Genomic DNA, 21088 nt, shown 5'->3' with positions numbered 1-21088 from the left:
GAAGAGGACTTCCTTACATCATCTTGTATGCATGTAAAGAATGCAAAGAGTCCCCCCTTAGGTGCTCACCAACCCCATCCTCATCACCAACATCATTCATGTAACTGCATCACGAGAAACCCTGTTGTCATCGCAACAATATTAACAATTATTAATTTTAAAAATGCAGAATTTTGTTACTGGATGTCATTGTATCACGCAGCTGTTCCTAATGTTGTGAACTATGAGTGTCAAACTAAAAGCACCCACAGACAAAAGCGTGATTACTGAAACAAAAGAGAAAAAGGCACCGTGTAATTTCCTCCCTTGTGCACCATTCAATGCCTCGTCTCACAGGACCGACCGTAGCGCCACTTGAGGAAAACAAACAAATATGTATGAATATTTCATTTTCTCTAAGTACACACAACCACAATATGGCGGTGATTATTTTCACTCAACCATTACTTATGCATTACTTCATCTGGGTAATTCTCTAATCATAGCTTGTTGTTTTTTGTCATCTCAGATATCCTCATTTGGACTTTCCGCAACGGTACTAATTTAATGCAACTGAAACACTTTGCATTTCAGTAGTTTCAGCGCTGCATCTTGAAACAAAAAGTATTTATTAAAGTCGTCCTTTTTGAACATGTCTCCTTCATGGTGCCCGACGGATAATTAACGGTTACACTAGATCATTAAAATATTACCATTGCATAAAACATCTGAAGGATTTGGCGACAGATGGCAGTAAAACGCTTCCCAGCGGCTGATGAAGGCTTATTATTCTAATCATTTTTCATAACCTTATAAGAAGCACACCATAATGTGGAACCTGTTAGTTGTGAATTCATAATTTGCAGATCACCTAGTGCTTTGCTCTGTCTGTGGGAAGAGCAACATTTCACGTTTCATACCTGCGAGCAGTGAGTGCAAATAGGTCACATGCATTAAATGTACAAGCAAGACAGCCGCTACCTGTTACATCGCTTTAGCAGATCTGACTCCTATTAATGTTCATGTATTATTTTCAGTTACGGTGTACCACAGCAGAGCTTTTAAATGACTGCTTTTGACTTGGTTTAGCTTCTGTTGCTCCCTTGTGAATCCTAAATTGGGGTGACTGCAGAATGCGGACACATTTTCTCAGACTAAACCTCTTCATCCTCTAATCAAACAATGAGGTCAGCTATTGGCATCTATCCCTGAGTTCCACTAACTATCAACGTTTCATTTAAAGCTCATCATAATTGTTTCCTTAACATGACTGGGGACAATCGTTGGCGGCATCACAAAGCTCTCCTACAGAAAAGCCAAAGAAAATGACAAACAAGCAAGGACCTGTAGATGTTATACAACGCAAGATCCACAAAGGCATTTGGAGGTGTTATAGAACGTTGCCACAACCTTATAAAACATCTTTCAGATGTGCTACAAGAGAAATGAGCCCTGATGACCTCTCTACGTGCCCCAATATGACTGATTTCTCACTTCACAGATGCGCAGAATGCAACCTGTTTTACTGTCCAAAACGAAGACCAGCACAGTTCAGATTTGAGGCAACAGCAGAGCTGTCAACACTCACGCATTGAGTGTGAGATTTGCACATTTCTGTCCAATGTCACGCTTACAGGCTTTAATTTCACACGCTAAGAAAACATAACACTGAAAAAAAAGTTTTTCTAATTGTTAAAAAGGGTGCTGTCGTTGTGCTCATTGGACATTACATTACGAAGTTGACTTAGTTTGCCTATTAGTTACGAGGTCAAATCCTGACTGACCAACTGAAGAAATCTGATCCAAAATGATCACAACGTGTAACCAAAATAGAGTTGTGTTAAAGAAAAATCGCATAATTTGGCAGAAATTGTAAAGTGCCCCATTCTTTGACGAAAGCATGAGTAGGCATTATTTCACAAATTCTGCCACAGTATGTAAACTAATGAGCATGACTGCATAGCATTGCGCATCCTAAAAAAAAAATCAATCTACGCCTTTAATCAAGAACGGTATTAAAAGCCATTTGGAGAATCCAAAAGATGGCTTGTGCCAATTGTTGCAGCTAGAATAGGTAATCAATTGTCTTTTTCTAATTAAAACGCTGCATTGCAAAAAGAATGATCTGCCCATTATTCACTGGGACACTAATTACAGTAGTGATTACTTTAGTTTTGACTTTCCTCTAAACCGGGTTCATTGTGGGATTTGTTTGTACGGGGGGGGTGTGACACTTTGGTTTTAGAGTTGCATATGGGGTACGGTCCATCAAGCCATTCATTTTCTATAAGGCTTATTTCATTCAAGGTCATGAGGGGACCGGAAAGGTCAATAACAAACCATGCATATTATGCTCCTACATCAAAGGTGCATTGCTTGTGTCAGGTTAGTCGCTCTGCAGCGACGGCAATTGTGTGGTGTGGGAGAACAGGAGCTGGGAGGCTAGAGCTGAGATTCGAAAGCAGAATCTTAGAACTGCTTGGCAGTAATTTAAAACTCCTATTTGCTGCCTTCACCTAACCCATATTGATTATTATTACATCAGATGAGACAAATGTGTGCAAAAAGACTTGCCTGCATTTTTCCAAACAAATAATGTAAAATACGATGAGTAAATATGTTTATAATGTAGCTAATTAATGACAAGTTAAAGCTAACACAAAATGTGAGGGAAAGTGTACCATTATCAATAGCGATGCCAACAACAAAAGTGTGCTTCAATGAAAAATTACACTGGCTCCCTTGTGCACACTTCATGATGTGCAATAACATAACAGTGCAGTGGTGGCCTTTAGTATTGGCTCTTAGAGCTCTTCAAAACAAAAGTGCAGGAAAAATGAAATGACGCATACCCAGAAAGAGGGTATTCTCAGCAATAATGTGTGTAATTCTAATCTCCTGATTATCTGCTCATTATGTATTTGTTTATTGTAGCACAGTTTTTTGCAGAATTTGTTTTTGGTAGAGCTCATAAGCAGAAGTAGTCATATTGTCATTTTAAACATACTACACTAAGAAAATCGTTCCTGCATGTATAATCATTTTAGCGAAAAAGCCACTACACCACAGGTGTCAAACTCAAGGCCTGGGGACCAGATACGGCCCGCCACATCATTTTATGTGGCCCGCGAAGACAAAATATGCATCAAATTCGTGTCATTACAAGAATTGCAAATTGTCTTTACTTTTAATATCTTTTTTTTTTAATATTTGATCTGTTTTTACTCATCTGATTTGAAAACGAGTTATTTGTCAGTTTGTTTTGTAGCTTTTACTGTATATAATATGAGGTGCTCATACATTTATTTGGGTTGACAGTCATAATGGCCCTCCGAAAGAAGCAAATACCACAATGCGGCCTGCGAAAAAAAATTGTTTGACACCCCTGCACTACACACTGACAGGTTTTTGACAGAAGAAGCAGAATTGCCAGTGAGATTTTGGTGAGAACAAAGAAAAAACAGGAAGTTTGAAAAATGTGTTTTTGCACCAAAACTCTGTCAATAGACTAGATGGCTCACTGCAAACCTGAGAGCAGGTGCAACAGCTGTGTAGATTATCCACCAGAGGGCTTTTAATGTCACTTAAATAGACCCTCCACATTGTTTAATGTGTTGATTTGCACTCATCCTTCCAACTACTTGTGGGAGCAATTATGTCATTATAAAAACTGCGGCGCATAACAGCCCAGCATGGATAAACAGCAAAGAAAGGGAAGAGCCTTTTGCTTTGCGGCGCTTGCTGGGATGTTCATCCAGCACATTCTCATTCAAATGAGAGAAAAGTTTGATTTATTCCATCATTCTGTTACGGACCGGCGCCATTTCTGACCCACAGACAGGTCGTGGCAGGTCAAACAATGTGTTTTTCTTGCAAAGAGGCTGGACAAGCTGTGCTTTTTTTTTTTTATAATGTAAGCGGTGGTGAGCCCAAATAATTCAACGAGACCGGTGATGACATGTGGGTAATTAGCACTTTATTAGGAATGCATTCAATATCGGGCTTGCGAAGGGTGCACATAAATAAATAAAAACAAAATAGGAATGGAGTGAACTGAAGTAAGATACGAATAAATCTGTGTCGCTATGTACACAATGGGGATGCAAAGAAATTGAGGATAGTCAAAGTGAACTGGTTCTGTTTCTGAAATGCTTAAGAGTGTCTTAAAAAAATAAACTGGAGCAATTTGTTCCTCAACTTCTCTGAGATTAGCAGTTGATGCGAAGTTTGTCAAACTTCAACCATGTTAACGACATGTTTTGGCATGTGTGCAAAAAACAGTGCAAAATATATAATGGAAGGAAACCTTTAAAATAGAAGCAAAGTGAGCAATTAGTCATTTACCGTCAGAGGAGAATGAACCGAACTGTGCAAAAAGCAGATTAACTCTGTGGGCCAATTCTCATGTTAGAAAAGCAGGTCGTAGCAGCTCAAACATAACCGCATGACACCATGTATTAATTTGCATATGAATACAAACGTTCCACGTTTAAGGCTTATACGGGGGCAGAGTACCATGGCGAAATCTCTCTCAGACTAAAACAGCGTGATCACTTCGATCTGGATTAAACATGCAAATGCATATGGATAGTGAAGCATGAAAAAAATTGCATTTGAACCAATGATGTCTTACAATTATTGAATGAGAAATACTTCCCTTAGTACTGTAATTGGGGAAAGGAGTGATACTTACCTAACTGCCATTGACATCCATCTGTTATTGTTGATGGTCTCGCTGGCGGTCACATTGAGAACTTGTTTACTGCCACATCTAAGTTCAGCTATAGGATTTCCATCTTGAAGGAACACGTGAAGGAAATTGCCACCAAATCTCTGCTCCTGGGCTGAAAAAGAAAGAAAAGATAAAAGTAAATGTCCAGTGTTAAATGTGCCAGCTATAACTTTGAGACAATTTCAAAGCAGTTAAGGTTAGAAATAATGGACACTTTTTCAAATACATTCAGAAACATACCAGTTTTAAATTTATTAATTTTTTTTTAGTGTCTTCGACTTTTTTTACAGCGTACTTCGAAATACTTTCGATATCAGACTCCATCTTACACATCCATCTATGACCAAACCGGATCATTCACAAGTTGTATCTCACAGTATGTACACATGCACACACACTCAATTTCCGGCCTCATTTACATCATACCCCAGTGGGAGAGTCTACAGCGGAGCAATACAGTGCCGGAGCCGACGGGCAACTGCAGAGTTCATCCCCAAACACAAGCGCTTAGGATCTACAGCAAGGTGAAGGAAAGACGAAGCTCTCTAATCCCGCATAACTCCCTAAGAAGACATAAGAATGCTGTGACGAGACTTCCAAATCCATCGAGGAACACTGCACAAAAGGTCATGAGGAAAACATAAACAGTGTTGACCATTTTGATTTCATCATGACAGTGATGACTGAGCCAAAGTGCTTTGAAGAATCGGGCAGGCCGTAGAGACACAGTACAGTATGTCTTTGTAATACTCCTGCCATTCGTGATGAAGTGATGGCAGCGAGAAAGAATGGAAACAGATGACAGAAATTGGTGCAAAAGCTGAGCTTGTTGTTTCGAGGCTGCAAAGCCACTGATATGACAGCGCTCAACAATTCCTCCAGGATAAGACCGGCATCCTGAAAATCCCCCGTCTCTTTCCCACAGATAGGCCATGCTTAGCTTAATACTGGAGTTTGATAATGCTTGTTATAAGCTGACTTGGAGGTCTTTCTCATCATAAGCTGAGACAGTGAGGCTCTTAACTGTGACATATTATCTGAACGGACCGCAGAAGGGAAATCATGTTCAGATAATCCACCGTCTTCTGTATGACTCCTCCTCTCTGATAAAATAGCACGACAAGAGAGAGTTAGAAGAAATCGGAAGTGCTTGTTAAAATCACAATTTAACTACACGTTATGCTTAGTAAAATATTCTGGTAAACATGACCTTTCTCACCTACAATTTATGTTTACCAGATGAACCCTGTGATTCCCTTTTCCCTTTTTTATTTAAAATGCACCCAGTTGAGTGCTTAGGGAATATTTATCTTTCTAATCATCACACTCTTTTCTTTGTTTTTCATGAAAAATTAAGCTATTGTTCATTAGCATACAGTGATATTTTGTGAAAATGTTTTCAAGAAATATATTAAAATGTAGAACGTTTTCCTTTATTTGGGTCACAGTTTGTTTACAGAATGATCGTGGGTCCCGAAGCCAGACCAACTTCGTGAGTATCATTGTAATACGGTCATATTGTATTCCATGCCCAAGAAATTCTATCCTCTTGTTGAGAACCAAAATATGGTCCCCCCCAGTTAAGTACATAATTTCATAATTGACACAATCATGTAGGTCAATGATCCTCCAAAGAACCAAAAAACACACTTGGAAGAGAAAGAACTCGAGTCTCCACTGGAAGCAGTTTCTCAGCTCCTGCCATTATTCACCTGCAGACAAGTATTGTTTACCATGTCAACACTGCCCCATCTTTTTAGTTTCCATTTTTCAACATTGAGAACATCCCCGTGGTCCTGTTACTCTGCACCCAGCCTAACGAAGCTTTCGTCCTTTCGGCTGATTCTGTCACGCATTTTTCCCCTTCCTCACTCTTGCATCCTTGCCCTCTCTCTTCCTTACCCGACTGCCTCGGCTTTCTGTGCCAGAGCTGACAATTGAAGTCCTAGGGGAGACATACATGTTTGCTTCAGGGAGAAGGTATAAAGAAAAAAATATGGAAGCGAGTAAGAAAAAACAGGTCTAGAAGAGGGATTCTTTGCATCTCAATGCATGTCTCTTGGTTCTCTTCTGATTAACTTTGTCTGTTTGATCTCTGGAGTTTTTTTTCCCCAGTTGCTATCCTCTGATGTGAGTGATACTGTGCCATACGCCAGGAAGCATTACCAGATAAAAGGCACCGTGCCCTCTATGTATGCTTTCCGAACATCCATTTCATTCTTTGACAAGAATCATAACCCATTTCTTGGCTTGTGTGTTTAGCCAAAGGTAAACAGTGCAGGAAAATATTAGGTTGTTCAAACAGAACTAAATATAATGGGCAATTACAGCATTCGCATCAATCTTCAAACCTATTGTTGTGAGCGTAACAATGAAAGGATGACATGTCATCAGTGTAGTCAGTTTTCTGACTAATCTGAGAATATCTGTGAAGACCGAGACGAGAGCTTGCTTAAAATCAAAGCCAGATGACTGATGGCAGCTAATAAAAGAGGCGCTGAGTCTTGACAGGGTGAAGGTGAAAAAATTAGGCTCATTTGACATGATGTAATTCACAGTGATCATAGCTGACTGTAGTGAAGTTCTCCTCCTGGAGCTGAGGTGATGTAATGCTCTCCAGTAATGTTACTTTTTCTATCAGCTTTTGAAGCTCCAAAAGCAAAATATTGTGAATATACGCTTACTGGCCTCAATAAGTGTACCTTGAAACCTTTGCAAGTAAGTATCCAGCAGAATAATTTCCAACAAACTCGATTCAGGAAAATTCAATCCAATTCATCAAAACACACTCTTCATATACATACACTGTTAATCTGGTGCAAGCAGCAGTTTCAATCACATATTTAAAAAGAATACCATGGTGTTAGGTTACAATTTGGGGTTGATTAAATAGCAGCGCTTTAGTTGTAAAGATTTAGGGAAAAACAAGCTCAGCATCTCTCATTAATTACAGTTCATTATATTTGGGGTAACAGTGTATGCCACAAAGATAAAAATGCATTTTCATTCATGCAGTGTTATTGTCTTGTTTACAATGTGACCTTTTAATTTTAAAAAGGACATTTTCAAATCAGTTTTGGAGCAGCTAATTGCTGTTTCTCCCTTTTAGCAGCACCAGAAAATAAATATTTTGATGATGTTATAGAGGATGCCCTGTGCCTGTATTGCCATGCATAATGACTTGGGAAATGTAAATGAGAGGTCATGAACTGGATGGTGATGTCACGGATAAGAGGTTAATCTAGGTTACAGCTCTGAGATGAATGTTGTGATGTCTGTGCCCGTCTGGGGCAGAATAAATCATGGGTAATCACCACGCAATCTATCGAGGTTAGAGTTCCACTGGACTTGCAAGCGCCTCACTGTGGAGTCACACAGGGCAAAGACAGCCTTGCAGGGATCAGGGTGGCTGCACTCATCCGAGCAAGATGATGCTCAAACTGAGACCTGTTTTTTGAGTTTCGAGTTTTTAGTTTATTTTAGTTCTATTTGGGACACAACACAACAGCTATTTCTAATAATATTTTCAACACTGCAAAAATAATCTTTAAAATTTTCCAAGACCACATACACATTTTGGAATACAGTTAGAAATCGACATTACGTAATAACACATACCTCTGTCTTTTAAAATTTCTTCCGACATTGTCATATTGCCATAAAAAGTCCAGTGGTAACCAAATAATTTGACACAATAATCAAATAGATATACTGTCAATCAAACTCAATTAACATGGCCCAGGCTTTCTCCACTCTGAAAAAAAATTACCCGTAATTGAGTGACCCCCAAACAATGCTCTATTGTTATGAGGCTATGCACAGTGGTGTCTTGCCAACCTATCAAAATGTCCCTCTGCTACAAGAGACAGAGCGTATACATGGGTGAGCAGGTCTAGAGAACAATAGAGCTGGCAGGACAATGTAGAGCTTCACGGCTAATGTTGGGGGTCAGCTCAACCCTTGCTGCCCTCGCTCCTGCAGCAATCAACTCCTGCCTTCATTTGCAGATTGCTTTGTTCAGTTTTATTTACTTGCTTTGTTCTGTAGCCTTGGAAACACAAGTCCCACCATGTGAGCTGTGGTCACAATTTTCGCTTTTGTGACAGAGGAGTCATGCAATTGTGAAGTTGCCCCTTCAAAATCACATAACAGAATCATATTCATATTAAATTATAAGATTGATAAAACAATGATTAATCACTAATCTTTTTCTGTTTGTGAGCACATAGACAGTGACGTATTTCCCTCCACTAGTTTTGCTTTTACTACATCCTTAAGAATGCTGGGTAAAAAATTGGACCGACCCAGGAATTAAATTTCCCAAATAAACAGATGCTTGTGAGAGCAACCACAGTAACAAGTGGCGAGTGATCATCTTTAATCAGCACAGCCAGGGAGGTGTTTCTAGATGTGCCCCTTGACCTCCTCAACAAATAGACTAAAAAAAAAAAAAGGGTCGAATAGAAAACACGGTTGGCAGACAATGCGCACAAACGACTCTTTTACAGCCATTAATGGTCTGGAAAGATCATGTTATAAAATGGCTTTCTGGAAAGGAAGGTGTTCTTTCAATGGTGGTACACACCAGGAATCACAAGTGGTATTGCAGTCAAGGTTGAAATGTTACATCTGATAATTTTCAGAAAAAAACGTCTTGCTTTTTTACCATCAAAGTACAATTTCCTAAAAATAACAATGATGATTTCCTGCATGTTAAAACACCAACACCGCATGCTTAGTCATGAATTCAATCACAAAACATGTAAAACTGTTATTATAATACCAATCCTGGTTGCATGCCTTATAGGAATTCTTGCATTAGATAGGGCTGACAGTTTCTGGGATTGTCAACATGGAAAAATAGTGGAGATTCCACGCAAGATTTGGATTTGGTAGTTGGGGATTAATGGCCTGCTCAATGCTGAGTTGCAGAACCATCACCCGTCATTAAATACCACGGGAGATGTGCCTCATTGACCCCATATTGCACTTAGCTGGGAAACTCAGCTACAAGCGGGAAAATCTTGCAACAAATGTTACAAAGTGCACAATTGAGAACTCCAACAAGTCCTTCTAAATACCAATAACACATATATGAATAGGAAGTGTAGTATAATATAGGAAATACTACACAACAGCATATGAAATACCCAGACATGGCTGGTTTAAATGCAACACACAGCTCCTAAAAGTATTAATCAAATCAAGATATTGTTTGGATTAATTTTATACCAAGTTCATAACTGTAAAAATATGTAGAAAAGTCTATCCATCCATGATTTTCTACACCTTACTCGATTCACGAGTAACTGATGCCTCATCATCAGTATTCTTATCGATGCTTGTTGCATTACAACATTGCCAATTTAGCTTTTACCACTAAGAGGCTGAAGATTTATAGTTATATAAATTAGAAAAAGTTTGTTGAGAAGTTTGATTTTTTTAATGGAGTCCAGATTTGAATTCAGATGAAAGCAGCACCACATTAGACATTAATATCACAATTATGAGAAATGCTAGGTAATTTGCACACGCAAGGACATCTGCAAGGAAAAAGCAACATTAAACACAATCACCATAATTGGATTGTACAGAAATGCATATTATTCTGCTTTATCTGTGCTTGCCGCATTGCTCAAGTTCCCTTACACATAAAAATGAGACTGTACTCACTGTAGAGGATGGTGCCTTGTGTAGATCGAGTTTTCACAGTCAAATGGAGAATAACGCTGCTGTCCTTGACAGGGGGCGGTACATTATTGCTGGTGTCCGAGGACTGAAGAATAGATGTGAGAGGTTGCAGCTCCAAGTATGATGTGCCATCAAAAGATGGGATGTACACTCTGGAATCTGGAAAAGCAAAAACAATAAAACAAAATCGTAAATCCTTTATATAAGAGGAAACATCTGAGGAAACATCTCTCTAGAGCAGTGGTTCTTAACCTTGTTGGAGGTACTGAACCCCACCAGTTTCATATATGCATTCACCAAACCCCTCTTTAGAGTAAAATGTAATTTTTTTTTTCAACTTCAAGACATAAATGTATTTTACTGGTGCACAAAATGAGCCGTGCATGATCCTCACCTTGTTCAAAGAACAAATCCAACACAATGCATGAATTCACAACAAATTACATACCTGCAAATAAGTGTGCCTTCGCGAGATCAGTTCAGATATGCGTCATCACATTTACATGATAAATCAGCTGTGTTCGGACCTCCGCAGTGGAGAATCTGCCCAAACCCTGAGACCGACTCACCGAACCCCTAGGGTTCAATCAAACCTAGGTTAAGAACCACTGCTCTAGAGATGCCAAAAGTGGCTGTTATATATTTGAGGCGAAAATATTTAGACTCTTTGGTAAGTATGGAAGGTAGGAGACCCCGTGGACGACCCAGGACGCGCTGGAGAAACTATGTCTCTCAACAGGCCTGAGAACGTGAGAGAGGGAAGTCTGGGCATCCCTCCTAAAGCTGCTCCCCCTGCGACCCGCATAAGCGGAAGAAGATGGATCGATGGTAAGTATGAAAGGACAGTTTTGTTGATGGGAGATACTGGATGGTGTAATAAGCCTCCTCTTCTATTTAGAGATGGTTTTTCAACCTCCATCCTCAAAGTGTGCTCCTTTTTTTTGAGGTGCAGGTAGACAGCTGAGTTTTGACCTGGAGCGTTAGCCCCGTCTATGCTGACATGCACCTGCTCAGTGGTTGCTTGGCTTCCCCAATATATCCAAGACATACAGTTCAGACCACAAACAAGATAACAAACAGCACATTTTGTTTAAATACACATCTCATTTAGGAGTGCTGTTGCCAGCAGGTGTAGTTTTAGCGACGTCCAGCATAGATGTCAGGTTTCTGCCTTTGCAATTTGCCTATTAGCAGTCAGCAATGCCCTGTCAGGTCTTCGTGGAGGTTGTTATTTCCCACTGGATGACAAAGAGTATGACTTGAAGGGGAGCTGAAGGAGGTGCCCACTCAGGTCATCAACTCCATGAGACAGTGGTGACATTGTACACCTGCCGGAGTGCTTGAAAGCTTGCTGAACAAAGAGATTGAAAAATGGCCAGCCTCAGCTCAGGGAGTTGTAACCTCAGTGTCCGACATGAAATGCTTTTTGTATTTTTTTTTCTTCTTCACATGACAGCGTATTGTATAAATTATGTGCAGTGGCACTTGATGTTAAAAAATAGGGCAACAACTACTTAGGTAGGGCTGAATCTGACCAAATCTATGGTACTATTTATTACTGGCTGATGGTCCGAAGTACAATATGACAAAATAAATAATAAGTTAGCTACATGTACTCTGAAGTCAGTTATGTGCAGTATTCATGTTAATAGACTCATTTTTTGTTCTCTGCACCTTCATTGTCTTCATGTATCGTCTGTGTTCGGACAGAGTACACAATCAAGTTTTTTTTTGCACTTGTATGACAATTAAGAATGATAATGGTATTCACCTCTGGTTTACACCATTAGTTAGCGCTATCACACTGTCAGGTGCTTATCACACAATCTGGAAAACAAATAATTGTTATGACGTTTTACCCCTTTTAATACACGAGGTGACAATCCAAAGCAACTGTCATGCAGACGTTTTGTTGGGGATTTTATGTGCACATAACAAGCCTCATGACATTTGTGATCTCAATGTCTCGCTGTCTAATGTCACCACCCTGCATGTCAGGACTCTAATCTCAGGCCGCTCGCTGCCTTGTAGATGAGTAAGAGTACGATATCAACTATTCAAAAAGCCAGTCACACCAGTCAAACTTTCAAGCTATGATAAATTGGTTCTTCAAAGACTAGTTAGCTGGTCCTAGATCTTCCTAAAGACATTGCGTCAACCCTGCGAGTTGTCAATTGAAAGCTATGTGATCACAGGATTAGTTGGGGACAAAATGGCTTTGCGGGAAAGATGTGGTCATAAAAGACAAAAACCATCGAGGCGGGAAATTATTCAGTCGGTATTGATTATGACCTCCTTCTATGGCTCATTACCTTATGTCCTTATTTCTTGAATTCCTGAAGGTGTGATGTAGGATGTTGGCTGAGTGAAGAATCATTTTAAAGAAAGCTGATTGCAGGTTTGTCCCATTTATGTCTTTCAAAAAGTTCTACCTTATCAGGAGGTCATTTCAAAAAGTACGGTACCTTCAGCTATTCTGTGTCATGCATTAATGTAACCTATTTTCAAACTACTAGGAAATTTGTAACCTTTTCATTTTTGTATCATCGTCCCAAAAACCTTTGACTTTGAAAAAGTAGTACACGTTTTAGTTTGAAAAACATTCTAGTAAGGAGCCTCAGCAGGAGGCAACAGCAAAAGAATTCTAAACTCTAAGAAGTTTATTCGGGAATTTGAGAGATTGTAGTATTAGAAGCTGATCCTTATTTTGGAATGAGTGTTGCAAAAATCCAAGGCGAAAGCACTTGTGCAGAATAGTTTTGCTGAGCTTTGGTAAAATATGCTGACAAAGGTACGCACTAAAAATCTCAGAATAATATGAACTTTGACCTCAGCTATTATCCTGGTTTGGACATTTTGCAGAATCAGTGAAGCAGCACAGCCACCAATGTAGGACAGAACACTTTTTCTCAGAGTAGATTTTCTGTCAGATTATTTCCAACACCATGTGAAACATCTTTCCAAAATACGGGAAAATGTAAGTAAACATGTACCAAATTGGGTGTTGTCAACTTGGAGCAGGTTTGCATTCCAAGTGGTGCTTTTAGGCTTTTAATGGTTAATTTGAAAACCAACCAACCAACCAACCAACCAACCAACCAACCAACCAACCAACCAACCAACCAACCAACCAACCAACCAACCAACCAACCAAACAACCAAACAACCAAACAAACAAAAACAAACAAACAAACAAACAAACAAACAAACAAACAAACAAACAAACAAACAAACAAACAAACAAGATCAGTTTAAATGAACATAACGTAAGCAGCCTATGCATGTGTCCCCTGGATGTAAGCATACAAAGGTTACAGGATGCAAGTCAGCATTTCGACAAACGAGACAAACAAGTCAATGTCATTAGTTCCATGCCAAGATGACGTCTGGATAAACAACCAAGAGCCGAGATGACTTTGTTTCTTTTTCTCTTGTGGCTATCACTTAATTTAACAGGATGTGAGGACAAGGTTGTCAGCGAGCAAAGCTGCCACGGCGACACACGTGCAAAGGCTTTGTCAGCATGTAAACAGCCCATGGACTTCTTCTCCAGGCCATTGCGAGCAGGGACTGCAAAGCGCAGCAATGGATGAGTGCTCATATGAGATTGGACTGTGTTAAACCTGAGAAACTGCACTGAATGATTTTGAGAAAGGGATACTTCTTACAATGTCAGCAGGAATTAATCTGAAGGCCCACTGCTGGTCTTTAAAAAGAGACTTCACGGGTCTGAGAATTTGTTGGATAAGCAAAAAATTCCTTTTTGGCCATGTGAGCAAATGGTGGAAACAACTTTGTACAGAAATATTGGCACAGAAGCTGATTATTTGTTGTCTATATTATCAAGTTCACATTGTATATGGTATAAATTGTTTCTTATATTGCAGAATCAATCTCTTGTAGTGGGTTGGTTTTGCTTTTCTGTTGAACCATATACAGTTCAGCGTGTCGTATAAAGAATTATTTGTGAAATGGACGGCTGAGAGTTTGGGCTGAAGGATGAGCAAGTGCCGCAAGGTCGCATTCTCATTCAGAAATGGTTCAAGCTGATTATATGGATCTTTCATTTCATTAATCATGTCTGAATAATTCACATCACTCAAAATTCCTAATGCAGCCGACTCTTTTCTGCCTCGATGTGAAACCTATTACCCAAAGAGATTCAGCATATATTAACCAACATTACTAGCTGTCTGTATCTTGAAGATACTAATGTTGAGGTCATAATAGAGTCGCAGGTTTACAAGTTTCTTTTTACGGAGTGTGCAAAACGGGAAACACTCTCAACTCAAGAAACAAAATTTACATTACGACACCTTTCTCACAAAATGTTCCAGTAAAATGAAGCGGGCAGAGGCAGGAAGGTGAATCTTTGCCAGGTAGTTGCAGCTCATGACACGTCCCCCCATTGAGGCAAACACCATCACCACAAATTTCATGCTGAGAGCGTTTTGGCACTTGAGCGGGAGCTGTGGTTGTGTTGACACTGTTGGTCAGTCAAATGAAGAAACATCAATTTCCACTCAAAAGAAATAGATAATTAATTATAATAGCAAGATGATCAAACATTGAAAATAAATATAATTTTCTCTATTTTAGAGTTATATTAATTTTAGCCAAAACGACTGATGTTCAAAAATACTTTACCTGCATGTGCCTAAATTGAAGCTGGTGAGCGCATTGGATATGGACAAACGTCCGACTTTATTAAATTCAATCATTTCAATGCATCCGGTGTAGTTGGAGAAAAGCCTTGCAGTCTAAGAATGGGAAATAAAAATTTGTTTTAGAGTTTTTAACCACAACATAAACTACGTATGAGGATGCCTTGCATGTTTGGTTCTTCAGAAGTGGCTACACTATGCATGGGACATTATAAATATTGCAACATTTAGTGAATTCTTTTTTTTTTTGCTTCTACAGGGCAGTAATTACAAGTAATTCTAAATGAGACTGTGCAAGTACAAGTTGAAATTTCCATCTTAACATTTTCTTCAATGATATGAAATTGTCACAGGTTTACCTGATTGGCCCTGTAGTGATGTGGCAGACCCCCTATGAAGATGTGGTTTGTTTTTGGTATCTTGTGTTCCAACCTGAAATTACTTGTTGCACTTTTGATTTTCTCATGACCGGAAAGAGTTAATTCCGCTTCACAAGGAGCCAGGTGTTGTCTAATAAGAAGTGAGACACATAAGAGCAATTACAGAGGTGATCACGTTGACAACCAGAGTGGGTGGGACAAGTCTTTGTCTCGTTATTTATTATTATTATTTTTTTTTACAAAACATAAAATGTCATTTAATAGGGGTGTGTAGACTTAATATTTACCAGATAGGAACAACGTTTTGGATGCTAAATATTTTTAATAAAAGTCAAAATGTGACAAATGAGGTCATTGAATAGCAATGATATCTTCAACAACATTAATCGGAAAATAATTTCTCAGGCTCCCCCTTGGGTACAATCTCACTATATAAGAAGCACCCATCAGCTAATTGTTGGTGTCAAAAAACAAATGTCCACTTGAAACTACAGACGGGACCTGATAATTACATCAGTGCCAATTCAGCACTAACCATCAACAGCTTGAGGGTACTCAGGCCACAGACGCCCCCCAATAGCCCTTGTTACCAGAGTGGAACTAAGGAAGTCCACACAGCAATCTCGGTTGCCAGGTTCAAAGTTTAGCAATCACTTTGAAAACTTGCATATGCCGGCTAAATAGTCAGGGAGCCAACTCCAAGCGATGTAAGTCCTTCCTCAAGACTCAGAGCTTGCTTGCATGGAATGGCGGTTAATTTAGAGGCAGTCTGCCAGAACGGCCTGGCCAGCAGCCAGAGGGCAGCTAGTGTCACACTGTCCTTGAGAAGCCAGCCCCATCGGGTTTCTATTTAACATATTGAAAAGTGTCTTTGACGGGAAGATATATTAAAAGTCCATAATGAGTTTGGTGGCGAGGATGACCATGGTGTTGTAGCTTTGGGTCAAATCAGACAAAGATGGACGGAGTCCGCTATCAGACAATTACAAAGTATTTGCTTTGTGACACCGGCAACCATTTTTCCACGCTCCTGACCCTCTAGTTATGACAGCTCTCGTTCTCAAAATGTCTCCAAGGGTTCAGGACGGAACATTATGATGGATTCTTACCACTGTTGTATTTTTCATGCAAGAGAGAAAAAAAACAGGGGGTGGAGCCTTGCAGCCCTCTAACCTGATAGGCTGGTTTGTATGCTTTTACCTATTTAGGCCAGGTTTGTTTCTTCAGGCCAGGAGGGAGCAGGTGCAACCTTGCCAGCGTACTCCAAGATCATTTGAACACCTCAATTAAGTTGTTTTGATAACTACTATTTACATATTTTTCTGTGAGGGCTTAATTATAACAACTTTAACTAATTACTAATTTCTCAATCTTTTTGAATATATCATTAAAATTTGAGTCATCTCTCAATGTATGGAAAGTAATTGTTATTGTTTGTCATTGCATGGCAGCTCTGGGAACAGTGAACAGTGCCATACAGATTTCATGTGCTATCACATTTAATCCTGCTTAGTATCATCTTACCATTGTAGTGCACTCGAATTGTGCATTTTCACAAAGAATAACTGCAGTGTAGGGAAATGTTTAGTATTGTTTTGGAAGAGCAGTGCAGGAAAAAAATACCCACTTTTTCTATTTTGTCATGGGAAAGAATGAATGGTGAGCCAGCTGTGTTATTTTGCATTAAGTTGTGTGTTTCTCATTATTTTTCTATCCTGTTTTTATCACAGTTAAGAGCAGCGACGCAAAGTTGTGGGTCACATGCCATGCTCGAGGACAAACAAAATAAAAGCTGAAATGGTTTTAGTCCTTTGAGGACAAAAATAATTACAACGATAACCAAATAAACAATATTTAAAAATGAAAGATTATTACTGGTGAGGTATTGCCAAACAGTCATTTCAGTTGTGGAAATGTCTATATTATTGAGAAGTGATGGGAAGATTGGACCAAGACTCAAGAACAATATCTTAGAAGGTTTGCAGCCTTATTTTAAATCATTTAAACATAGATTTTTCGCCTGGTTCCTGATTGATAGTCTTTTCACAATGAAAATATTGCAAATTAAGACTTAAGAACAGCCAATAAAGCATTCCCATTGATTGATAATGCTTTATAATAGCAGCATTGTGGCATGTGATCCACTTCTTTGAAATGTAGGCTTGACTGTAATAAACTTTAAATGCCTTCTCTTATGTCCCCTTGGTTTTACTTACAGTCATTAATTTGAACAAATGCTCCAACACTTGACACAAGTGGATATTTAAGGATGGAAAGTTAATACCACCTGAGGTGTTAATTGAACATATTTTGCGTGTTACGTAAAGCTAATAAGCTTCTGATATGAATAGGCTGCTTCTTCCTCATCAAATGAAATATTATTGTCAAAGGCATGTGTTTATTTACAAATTCGAGTCAGAACTGTAAATTGAAATTACTACTCCTAAAAACAACATATTAAAAAACGTGATAATCCCTGGCAATTGGTTTGAAGAGCATACCTGATGTTGACAATGTGCACTTTGCCGTCATCAACATGAATTTGTGTGTTAATCCTCGCAATGTCATCCTCTTCATTGCAGGAAAAGATGTACTGAAACAAATTGTTTTTGAAATGCAATTGAAGATGTGAGAAAATCCTCCATTGACACAAAATCAACATTTGCATATTATGGCAAAGAATATATTAAATGTGTTTGTGTTTCAAGTTTTACCTGCAGAGTACCATTTAGGACCAAAAGTTCCATGAACATTTCTATGTTACGTGTTCCTCGGCCCACATAAATGATCGTTCCATGGTCAGCTTGAGTTTGAAATCTCACAGTTAAGTTGTTGATTGTGCTGAGGTCAATCCCTTCAAATTCCAGGTAAGAATTTCCAAAATACTGGACATAGTTCGAATCTAAGGAGATAGAAATAGAAATGATGAAATGAAGAAAAAGGTTTGTGCAACTTTATGATACATATATTCTGCAGTGATTGATCTTCCACCACAGATGCTCCTCTGGGTGATCTTATGGAACATCATGGAATCGCTTCCATGCCTATCTGAGAAGGTTCAGAACATCCTGTTTGTATTCCTCTGAGTCTCTTGCTACAGCTTTGTTTCAGCATAAAATGTAAATGTAACCTGTATCCATCAAATAACCTTGGTGACAGAAATAGAATACAGCTGAAAGACACATAAATCGCTCAAAACTCAAGCAAGGAAGCGAGAGTACCATCGATTGCTTTTATTTGAAAATAACTGCAAAGAATTGAATATTCTGCAAGCTTTTTTTTCCTCCTTTCTGCTCACTGTGGAGCCAAACTGAAAGCCATCTTATTCACCGGGAAAGCTGTGAAGCATGCAAATGGCGCAATATCAGGAGAGAGAAGCTGGATGTAGTCATGCACGTTTATTACACGCTGAGTTTTATCGTGGAATAACTTGTCTTGTATCATTCGTGAGAATAGGCCATTATGGGGCACTCCTGTTAAAGTTTTTCTGCCTGCCGGCCTATTGAGCGTAGTGACGCAGACCAACTTAAACGACAGGCTGAGACTTACGTTAGGAGTACTCATGCCTGATATCATTCTGATTTAAAAGAAACGGTGCAATCTGTTACTGAGAAGTCAAAGTGGGGAGTGTGTTAAATTGAAAAACGTTTGTGGATGCACCTGTCTCATGCTCTGTCTGTTCTTATCTGGGTAGCAGGAGGGAAAAAAAACATTCATTACACTAGAGAAATCAGCATAGCTCCTTTTAAGTTGTTGCCATGATTAATCGAGCGAGCACAAGTGAGACCGCTATCAATATTTGTTACACATCAAGCCCTAATAGGCTGGCAACAAGCACTTTTGATCTGACAGCGTGCTCCTCAGGGCATTTACTGAGCAAGTTTACCTAAATACCCCATTTGGACTCGGAAGCTATAGGACCAATACCCTGAGGAAAAACGGCTGACAAAAAAGAGAATCATGAGGAGCACAGCTACTGTGATCTGTGAATTAATGAGGATAAACCAACAATGCAACGGTGCAGCGCTGTGTTCTTCACTCCTGGCAATACAAGTTGCCAGTGCTGATGATGTAAAATTACCCCTCAGAGACAAAGCTTTTCATTCATTTTAAAGCTTGTTTAGTCTGAAGTAGTCTTTGATGCGGTACAAGACTGCTGCAAGGAGGCAGTCTCGTACCTCATTAACTACTAACTCCAGCTTCACCTTCAAAGGTCTCCTTTTTGATTTAAAAAAAAATCTTTTACACTTACTTACATTTGTACATACAGTCACCAGTCACAGCATTATGAACACTTGCATTCGTCATTCAGAATACTCAGTTCTGATTAACATTATCTGTGAGTTGTCATTTGACTAGAAAAAAAAAAAAAGACCAAACATATATACTATCTACTGGAGAGAGTTGTACATTTCTGTAATTGACAAGCACACAATGCAGCCTTCAATAGACCAGGGCTCCAAGTGTATTAGATAACCCAAGATTAAATACAAATGGGCATAACACTTCAAATCACTTCTGGGTTATTACATCAAAGCATGTTATTTCCATCCTAAAATACCATAAAAAAATGCCCCCGAAGGCCTAACGGAAATCTTGAAACTGATCTGCTGAAGCCTAGTACATACTCAAAGATAAACTAGCTTTTTTTACTCTGATTTATACCTTCCGAGCAAAGTAGGCAAGTGTCCGATTAACGTGTGATTGCCAACAATTGTAAATGTTAACCATTCGATATTCACAATACAAAATCCTCATGGGTGTGGTTCACATCAAGGTTGACCACGTTACTGATTTCGATATGAAACAGAATCAATCAGTTAGCAAACTGGACTGGAGTTGGGTTTTTGTTTAAAGTCATTCACCACATTCGAAGTGAAAATATTTTTTGTTCACAAGATATTGTCACTGCACTGGATTTACCAGATAAGATAATATCTGGCCTAATTTCTAGTCCAGTACTTCTCTGTTTTAGCCTTTTGCAGCAGCCACTGTAATACAACTGACGTCTTGTTGTGGGACAAGACTCTAGATTGTTGATGGAGATTTAATGTCGGACTCTGCTTTACTTATCATGTGAGGTCCAACAAATTTTAGATGTAGGTTTGGGCATTAACCTCTGCAATTATGCGCCCCCTACTTTTATTAGATGTGATTATCTATAGTGCAGATGTGTCTAATGAAGAGCGTACATCCATTTTCCACACCGCTTGTACTCATTAGAGTTGGGGGTTTGCTGGATCTTATGCCAAATGACTTTTGGCAAGAAGCGGGGGTATTATATGGACTGGTCGCCAGACAATCACAGGGCACATAAAAACAAACCTTTCATACTCCCATTCTAACCTATGGACAATTTTGAGCCTACCTAACATGCATGTTTTAAGAATGTGGGAGGAAGATGATGTAAACGGAAAACCTATGCATGTACGTGGGTGAACATGGAGTCAAAATTCTTTTATGCTGGCCATGGAGTTTATCTTGACTGTAGACTGTTCAAAGGCCTTTTCTTATTTTACAAGAACAAAATGTGTTCTTAGTGGGAATATGAGTTATTGAGAGCCAGCCAAATTACATCTTGTCTTGATACACGTCCATTAAGGAGGTTAAAGAATTGATGGTCGCGTGATCCCACTTTAAAA

General features: G+C 39.1%; 1 protein-coding gene across 1 annotated transcript in view; it reads right to left on the bottom strand.

Annotated features, from left to right (window-relative positions):
* Positions 1-21088, bottom strand: part of eys (EGF-like photoreceptor maintenance factor) — a 138368-nt gene that overhangs the window by 23196 nt on the left and 94084 nt on the right. The window contains exons 39-45 of the mRNA XM_085921663.1: positions 18161-18348; positions 17948-18039; positions 15426-15576; positions 15050-15162; positions 14719-14888; positions 10385-10561; positions 4673-4823 (exon numbers count right to left, since the gene is read on the bottom strand). Coding sequence (XP_085777789.1) covers positions 4673-4823; positions 10385-10561; positions 14719-14888; positions 15050-15162; positions 15426-15576; positions 17948-18039; positions 18161-18348 — 1042 coding nt within the window. The remainder of the gene's footprint in view (positions 1-4672; positions 4824-10384; positions 10562-14718; positions 14889-15049; positions 15163-15425; positions 15577-17947; positions 18040-18160; positions 18349-21088) is intronic.

The sequence above is a fragment of the Syngnathus leptorhynchus genome, chromosome 10, assembly GCF_054491065.1.
Source record: "Syngnathus leptorhynchus isolate UIUO chromosome 10, UIUO_Slep, whole genome shotgun sequence".
In the NCBI taxonomy this organism is placed as follows: Eukaryota; Metazoa; Chordata; class Actinopteri; order Syngnathiformes; family Syngnathidae; genus Syngnathus; species Syngnathus leptorhynchus.
This window is presented reverse-complemented; position numbering and strand designations above follow the sequence as displayed.